This window comes from Setaria viridis, chromosome 9 (genome assembly GCF_005286985.2).
Source record: "Setaria viridis chromosome 9, Setaria_viridis_v4.0, whole genome shotgun sequence".
NCBI classification, from domain to species: Eukaryota; Viridiplantae; Streptophyta; class Magnoliopsida; order Poales; family Poaceae; genus Setaria; species Setaria viridis.
The window spans coordinates 25872761-25882094 of record NC_048271.2 but is presented as its reverse complement, the minus strand read 5'-3'; the positions used below and the strand labels follow the sequence as shown (position 1 = coordinate 25882094).

At 48.9% G+C, this 9334-nt stretch overlaps 1 protein-coding gene across 1 annotated transcript; it reads right to left on the bottom strand.

The window, feature by feature from the left end:
• Positions 1-2201: 2201 nt before the first annotated feature.
• LOC140221156 (uncharacterized) lies at positions 2202-3420 on the bottom strand. The gene is made up of 2 exons (XM_072290481.1): positions 3227-3420; positions 2202-2877 (listed from the first exon to the last, which is right to left on the bottom strand). Exons 1-2 carry the CDS (start codon positions 3418-3420, stop codon positions 2202-2204), a joined length of 870 nt encoding a protein of 289 aa, XP_072146582.1.
• Between the last annotated feature and the right edge of the window lie 5914 nt (positions 3421-9334).

Here is a 9334-nt window from a genome sequence, read left to right as displayed (position 1 = left end):
GGCTCGTCCAAATGCTTTAGGTGCAACACCTCCAAGGTATCCACACGTGCAGGGAGGAAGCGTCGCAAGCCGGACTGCTAGGTCCGCGAGTTGCAATAGGGCAATGGCGTGGGAGGCGCAGCAGATGTGTTTTTAGCTACCGGGATGAAACCCTAGGGCGCCCCACCCCTCTATTTATAGAGGTTCCTGACGGGCCTCTGGGTCCGAGGCCCATTAGTACTTCTAAACCTAATCCAACTCGGATCATATCCGAATTGGGCTTCCAGCCCCTTAAGTGTGTGACCCTATGGGTTCGGATACGTATAGACATGGCCCGAGTACTCCTACTCGGCCCAATAGTCGGTAGCGGGCTCTAGCAAGACGTGCCAACTCCTATACGCACACAAAGATCATATCAGACGAACTATCAAAACATCACGTACATGCTATTCCCTTTGCCTCATGATATTTGGTCTAGCTTCAAGCTGACCACTCTTTCTCGATCCTGTGATTCGGAATCCCTTTGTAGGTTAACTCTTAACCGTACGTAGCATGGCCAATGCATTTCCGGATCCGATCACTCGAGGGGCCCAGAGATATCACTCTCAATCAGAGAGGGGCAAATCCCATCTTGATTGACCATGCCTCACAGCATGCTTCCTAACAAACCTGAAAACTACCTTTTTAACTACCCTATTACAGTGTAGCGTTTGATAGCCCCTAAGTAAGTCGATCCACATCTCAGGTCTAAGGACAATCTCAGGTCTAAGGACAAAGCGTACATGTTGTTTAAAGAGAGAACTACTTCCCGTGTTAGGTCAGTCCTAGCACATGTCTCTACATATGCCTACATTATTAGTTTGACATCTTCATGTCCATGACTTGTGAAACATAGTCATCAACTAATACATGTACTAGTCTAATATTCATGTGTGTCCACACATGAACTCGGACTAGGGACAACTTTTAGAATAACCATACAAGCAAAGAGTTCCACATACAATTCACATAATTGCAGATCAATTCAAGTAGCCTTTAATGGATATTCAATGGACACAATATACAAATCATGGATACAACCAGATATCATCATCTCTATGATTGGCTCTAGGGCATACCTCCAACAGAGCAGGTGTCTTGTGAGGGAGCTAGAGCTGAGCCACACGTGGAAGAATTACCTAGGGATGATCCTGTGGTGGAATCACCTAAATTAACCTGGCCAAAGTGCACGTAAGTTGCCTAACACATGATCATGCACCTTAAACAAGTCAACTTAGTCGTCCATCGGATTTCATCCAATAAACCACTTACTCAGGATCGAGAAAGCATTGCTCACACGAAGGTGAGTGGTTATAGAGATTACAACATTCCATTCGCATTAAACATAGATCAAAAATTTATTACATTAGAGTTCGAAATTCAGACAGAGTTTGCATGGTTTCAAACAACGAAGAAGTAAAACATGCAGAAGCTAACGTCAATTCATGATATCATGACAAAGCCGATCATGACATCAATGACCCCTGTCCTCGCTGTCCAAGGAGGGATCCCACTCAACCGGCCAAGTCACACTTTCAGCAAGAGCACTAACATCCAAGTTGCCTGAAAGTAAAGCCACAAGTAAGGCTAAGTATACTAATACTCAACAAGACTTACCCGTCGGGTGGCAACCACTCCACTGACATCTAGACATTGAAGGCTTTTTGGCTGAGGGGTTGTTTTGCCAAAGTTAGCTAAAGTAGATCCTTACTTTCAAGTACCACGAAGATATGGGTGTAGCCGCCCGGAGCGGTCTTGAAAGGTCCGACCATATCCAGCCCCGAGCATGCGAAGGGCCAGGATGGTGGGATGGTGCTTAGGGCTTGGGCTAGTTGGTGTTTTTGCTTGGAGAAGAACTGACACCCTTTGCTCCTTTGGACGAGCTCCTTTGCATCGGCTACCACAGTTGGCCAATAAAAGCCAAAGTGAAATGCCTTGCCGACCAACGTGCCAAAAGTCGCATGGTTCCTGCATGTGCTCGAGTGGATCTTGTGAAGCAGGTCAATACCCTCACTGCGCAAAATGCACTTCATCAAGATGCCTATGGATGCGGCCTTTCAATAGAGTTCCTTCCTAATGATGACGTAGTTTGCACTACACCGAGCTAGTTTTTTGTGTTCTATTTTATCCTCTAGCACCATCTGGTCAGTGATCAAGGCTATGAATGGAGCACGCCAGTGTTCTTAAGCCTCAATCATCATGAAGTCAGTGGGAGCTAGGTCAAGCGGAGCCTCAGCGCTGTTGTTGACCTGGTCAGGGTCCAGAATCTTGATGGAAGGTTTCCAGAGATCTTGGATGAAGACACCGACCGGGACTTGTGCATGCTTGGAGCCCAGCTTGGACAGGATGTCGGCGATGACGTTGTGTTCCCTAGGGACATGGTGGAACTCAAGACCATCAAAGTAGGCATCAAGTTTTTGGATTTCCCCATAGTACGCATCCATGGTTTCCTTGATGCAGTCCCAGTTCTTGTTGACCTGCTCGATGACGACCTTGGAGTCACCGTAAGCAAGGATATGCTTGATCCCAAGGGAGACATCAATGCGGAGGTCGTGGATGAGAGCCTCGTACTCGGTGCCATTGTTGGTGGCCTTGTAGTGGATTTGGAGAATGTACCTGAGTTGCTCGCCTTTGGGACATATGAAGAGTACCCCCGTGCTGGCTCCTTCGAGATTAAGGGCGCCATCAAAGTACATTGTCCAATGTTCCGGCCTCTCTAGGGAGGACGGCTTCAGGATCTCTATCCACTCAGCCATGAAGTCGGCCAGGATCTGCGACTTGATCCCTTGACGTGGGCAGAAATCGAGGTCGAACTCGCTAAGCTCTGCAGACCACTTGACAACTTGACTGTTGACATCCCTGTTATGGAGGATTTCACAGAGTGGGTACGAGGATACCACCAAGATCTTGTGCACCTGGAAGTAGTGGCGCAACTTTCTAGACGAGATTAGAACCGCGTAGAGCAATTTCTGAACCTATGTGTAACGAATCTTGGAGTCGCATAGACTCGCTAACGTAGTAGACCGGTCTCTGCACCATGTGTGCATGGCCAGGCTCTTCGCGTTCCACAATTAGCATGGTGCTAACAATGTGTGTCGTTGCAGAGATGCAGAGTTGAAGTGTTTGTTGGTCAGTCCGAGCCATCATGATGGGGGGAGTGGTAAGGAAAGCGTTGAGCTCTTCGAGTGCCTTGCTAGCCTCATCATACCACTCGAACTTGTCCGCCTTTTTGAGTAGCTCGAAGAATGGCAGACCCTTTTCATTGAGTTTGCTGATGAAGCGATTGAGGGTTACCATCATGCTAGTAAGCTTCATGACGTCTTCCTTGTTAGCTGGCTTCACCATGTTTCTGATTGCATCAACCTTGACGGGATTGGCTTCGATGCCACGCTGGCTGACCATGAAGCCTAGGAGCTTTCCAGATGGGACACTGAAGACACATTTGCCCGGGTTGAGTTTCCAGGATTAGGCCTGGAGACTGTTGTAGGTTTCTGTGAGGTCGGCTATGAAGCTTGATGTAGGCCTCGACGTTCTTGTATAGTTGCGTCACGAGACAACCCTGGATTGCCTTCTGGTAGGTGGCACCAGCATTTTTGAGCCCAAAGGTCATAGTATTGTAGCATTAGATGCTGAAGGGCATTATGAATGTTGTCTTGTCTTAGACAGCAGGATTGAGGGTGATCTGGTAATAGCCCAAGTAGTAGTCTAGGAAACACAGCAGGGTGCTCCCAGTCGTAGAGTCTACAACCTGGTCGATGCGCGGAAGAAGGAAGGACCTGGTCGACCTGGTCATAGAGTCACCAATTTTCTTTTTTACAAGGACTGGATTTGCTAACCAATCAGGATGCTTACAATCACAGATGTATCCAGTAGCTAAGATCTTATTGAGTTCTACCCTAATGGCCTCCTTGCGATCTTGGGCAAAATGGTGAAGCTTTTGCTTGACCGATCTTGTTGTCTTGCTCAAGTCCGAGTGCTCAGCCAGCTCCCGCGGGACACCGGGCATATCGGATGGCTTCCATGCGAATATGTCCGAGTTGTCCTGGAGGAAATAGGTGAGTGCGAGTCCCTATTTGGCGGAGATGTTGGACCCTATGAGGGCCATCTTAGTCAGGTCTTCCAGGCTGAGGCAAATCATCTTGACCTTCGGGTCGGGCTGCAGCGCTGTGGACGTCAGCTCCGTCTCTGGGATCGTGAGTTGGGTCTGGTCCACCTTCTAGGCCTCAGCAAGCATGGCAGTGGCCTTGGCTGAGTACTCCAGAGCTTCAACGAGCTATACTTCCTCCGTGTTGCACTTGTAGGATGTCTCGACATCACTGTAGATGCAAAGGACACCGTTTGGAGCCAGCATCTTGAGGATGAGGTAGTGATGAGGTAGTGATGAGGTAGGTGAGCATGGGCATGCCAAAGATGGCATGGTAGGAAGTTTTGAAGTTGGCCACCTCAAAGGTGAGGTGCTCCGTGCGGTAGTTGTCAGATGTGCCAAGGGTGACTAGCAAAACAACTCGGCCGATAGGATAGGATCCTTTGCCGGGTACGATGCCGTAGAAGGGTTCTTCACAGCGCTAGAGTCGGTCGAAATTGAAGTCCATGCATCGCAAGGTTCGATGAAGATGATGTTGAGCCCGCTGCCACCGTCAATCAGCACCTTGGGAAGGAGAGCCCGATCTATGGTTGGGCAGACCACCAGCGGGTAGTACCCGGGATCTAGAGTGTGTACCTAATGATCTTCCCTGGAGAAGGTAATGGATATTTTGGACCAACGCAATACAGGACTGGTCGTATGGAAACAAAATACACCTCTCATTGGTGCAGCTTGTGCTTGCGGTTGCTGTAGAAAGCCATGGGCCGCCCATGATGATATTGATTTCACGGTTGGGCTGCTGAAACTCCCCGTTCTGGTCGGCGCCGACCCGGTGCGCGTCTAGGTTTGGCTGGTTGAGATGGTCTTCTCTGTGCTGATTATTGCAGTTGTCGCGGTCATCACGGTCATCATGATAGCGAACACCATTGTCATGATCATCACAGCGGTGATCGTGGTCGTCGCGGTAGCAGTTGTTGCGGCAACGGTCGCCGCGGTCATCACGGTTATCGTGGCAGCAGTTGTCGCGATGGTTGTCATCCCTGCTGTAGTTGTTGCAGCAAGGTCGCTTTTACTCCACGGGAGCACCGAGCTCTTTTTTGAGGACTGTGCAGTCCCAAAGATTGTGATGTGTGTCCTTATGGAAGGGGCACAGAGCATTCAAGGTGTCATCAAACTCTTCCCGGAGGAAGCTGGTCGGCCTAGTAGGGTCAGCTTCAGCAGTGAGGACCTCTAGGGCCCTTTTCCAAAGTCAGGAAGACCCTAGTCATGCTTGGTGCTCCTCGTAGGTCAGCACTTCATGGTCGTTGTTCTGGCGATGCTTGCCACCCTGGAACTGTACTTGCGCGGACTGCTCCGTGTCGCACTGAATGTGATGAGCTGCATCATTTGCCCAACCATCTTGGGGGCAGCCTCATATAGCTTGTAGAACATTTTACAGTTCATCAGGTCGAAGCGGAAGTACCAGATGATGTCGCGGTCCTTGACGCCGGCCAACCTGTTGCGATTCTTGAAGAAGCGGTTGACGAACTCTCAGAGAGTTTTGTTCTTCCGCTGGCAGACTTGCCTAGGATTCTCCGTGTTACCAAGTCAGCTGTAGGTAGCTTGGTACTTTTTGGTGAAAGCCTTAGCGAGCTGACCCCAGCTGTCAATGCTTCTCGACGGGAGGTTCTCTAGCCACAGAAGAGGGACGGGACCCATCACCACCACGAAGTAGGCGGCTATCTGATCGTAGGTGCCGTTCACGGCTTTTGCCACGGTCTTGTACGTCTTGAGCCATATGGTAGGGTCAGAGTGGCCATCGTACTTTTCGTTGATAGCCAGCTTGAACTAGGCCAGCAACTCAATGGCCCTAAGGTAGGGAGTAAAGGCGGTGAAACCGTCGATCGTCGTGTCATATTCGTCATCAAGGTTGTACACAATGGGTGGCGCCCTGGGGTGTCCACCGTTGTAGCACCTAGGTAGGACGTAGGCGTCTTCAAGGGTGACATACATGCGGTCGTAGTCGGCGCGGTGACGCATCTCATCTTCTTATCGTTGGCAGTCCTCCTATTCTGTAGTCGCAGTCATACTCGATGCGGCGATGGAGCTTGGCTTCTTCCTGCTCTTCGTGGTGGTTGTTGAGGTTGGCGTGGAGGTCGCAGTGGTCGTGTAACTCTTCACAAAGGTCACGTTGCCAACGTTGTCTGCCATGATCCTTGCCATCACCTCTCCTACCACGGCAGCGGTTGTCGTGGTTGTCGTTGTTGGTAGGTCGGTTGGTGGGTCGCTACACTTTCTCTTCACGGATAGGCTCCAGCCAACCTCCCACGTGGTTATCATGGTCACCTCGGTGGTGGCTGGATCTGCTATGCCCGGATCGGCTTCAAGAGTGCTGGGTAGCTGTGAACTGGGAGTATGCTAACCAGCTATGGGCCAACTCTTTGATCTAGGTGTTGGCAACGCGGATACGTGCTCGGATCCACCGAAGTGACTTTTGTAGGGATACGAGGTAGGCTACACTAGCGGAAATCAAAATTTCTACCGCGTATAACCAGGAAAAACTGCCGTATAAGGATCACGGGATTACCACTCGACGCACTACTGGTGCGGAAGATGTAGATATGCGTCGATGCAGTGAAGACGATCACGTAGTCGTACGTAGTCAATCAACGTAGTCATACGTAGTCGATCACGTCACGTCCAACAGCTCCTCAGCAGCTCGTCCACGTGCAGCAAGATCGCCTCCGGTGCCGCAGCTCATCGTCGGCTCGTTGGCGGCTCGTCGACGGCTCGTCCAAGTGCTGCAGGCGCAACACCTCCAAGGTATCCACACGTGCAGGGAGCAAGCGTCGCAAGCCAGACTGCTAGATCCGCGAGTTGCAACAGGCGAGGGCGTGGGAGGCGCGGCAGGTGTGTTTCGCCAAAAGGTGTAAACCCTAGGGCGCCCCCACCCCTCTATTTATAGAGGTTCCTGACGGGCCTCTGGGTCCGAGGCCCATTAGTACTTCTAAACCTAATCCAACTCGGATCAGATCCGAATTGGGCTTCCAGCCCCTTAAGTGTGTGACCCTATGGGTTCGGATACGTATAGACATGGCCCGAGTACTCCTACTCGGCCCAATAGTCGGTAGCGGCCTCTAGCAAGACGTGCCAACTCCTATACGCACACGAAGATCATATCAGACGAACCATCACAACATAATATACATGCTATTCCCTTTGCCTCACGATATTTGGTCTAGCTTCAAGCTGACCGCTCTTTCTCGATCCTGTGATTCGGAATCCCTTTGTAGGTTAACTCTTAACCGTACGTAGCATGGCCATGCATTTTCGGATCCGATCACTCGAGGGGCCCAGAGATATCACTCTCAATCAGAGAGGGGCAAATCCCATCTTGATTGACCATGTCTCATAGCATGCTTCTTGACAAACCCGAAAGCTACCTTTATAACTACCCTGTTACGGTGTAGCGTTTGATAACCCCTAAGTAGGTCGATCCACATCTAGAATACATGCGACAATCTCAAGTCTAAGGACAAAGCGTATATGTTGTTTAAAGAGAGAACTACTTCTCGTGTTGGGTCAGTCCTAGCACATGTCTCCACATGTATCCTCATTATTAGTTCAACATCTCCATGTCCATGACTTGTGAAACATAGTCATCAACTAATACATGTGCTAGTCTAATATTCATGTGTGTCCTCACATGAACTCCGACTAGGGACAACTTTAGAATAACCATACAAGTAAAGAGTTTCACATACAATTCACATAATTGCAAATCAATTCAAGTAGCCTTTAATGGATATTCAATGAACGCAATATACAAATCATGGATACGAATGGAATATCATCATCTCTATGATTGCCTCTAGGGCATACCTCCAACAGTCTCCCACTTGCACTAGAGTCAATTTAGAAGGTACCTAATACCCATAGCTCTTACATGCGCATCATGCTTAGCCTGCGGGAGTGGTTTTGTCAACGGATCAGAAATGTTCAGATCCGTGTGTATTTTGCATATCTTGATCTCACCCCGGTTAACGAAGTCTCGAATGAGATGAAATCGCCGCATTACGTGTTTGTTTTTCTGGTGGTTCCTTGGCTCCTTTGCTTGCGCAATTGCCCCATTATTATCACAGTAGAGATTCAATGGGCTGGACGCATTCGGGAACACACCAAGCTCAATGAGGAAATTCCTTATCCAAACACCTTCCTTCGCGGCTTCCGAAGCCGCGATGTACTCGGCTTCTATCGTAGAATCGGCCACCGTCTCCTGCTGGGAACTCTTCCAACTAACAGCACCACCATTTAGTGTGAACACAAATCCTGATTGTGACTTTGAATCATCTCTGTCGGTTTGGAAACTAGCATCGGTGTAACCTGTTACAACGAGCTCCTCCTCACCTCCATAGACAAGGAACATATCTTTAGTCCTTCTCAAGTACTTAAGAATGTTTTTCACCGCTGTCCAGTGACTCTCACCTGGATCAGATTGGTGTCTGCTTGTCATACTTAGCGCATATGAAACATCTGGGCGAGTACTTATCATTGCATACATGATAGATCCAATAGCCGAGGCATATGGCACTCTACTCATGCGATCCCGCTCATCAGCAGTCGAAGGACACTGAGTCTTGCTGAGATGTATGCCATGTGACATAGGCAAGAACCCTTTCTTTGCCTTTTCCATGCTGAACCGCTTCAACACTTTGTCAATGTAAGTATCTTGGCTTAAACCTATAAGCCTTCTCGATCTATCTCTATAGATCTTAATGCCCAGAATATATGCCGCTTTCCCTTAGTCCTTCATCGAAAAACTATTTTTCAGTGAAGTCTTTACGGACTCAAGCATAGGAATGTTATTTCCAATCAGTAATATGTCATCCACATATAAGATTAGAAATACTACAGAGCTCCCACTAACCTTCTTGTAAACACAAGACTCTTCTTCGTTCTTGGTGAAGTCAAACCCTTTGACCACTTCATCAAAATGAATGTTCCAACTCCTAGATGCTTGCTTCAATCCATAAATGGATCTCTGAAGCTTGCATACCTTTCCAGCATTTTTCGGATCGACAAAACCCTCGGGCTGTATCATATACACGTCCTCAGCTAGGTTTCCATTCAGGAAAGCTGTCTTGACATCCATCTGCCATATCTCATAATCGAAATATGCAGCTATAGCTAGAATAATCCGAATGGACTTAAGCATCACTACGGGCGAGAAGGTCTCGTCGTAGTCAACTCCTT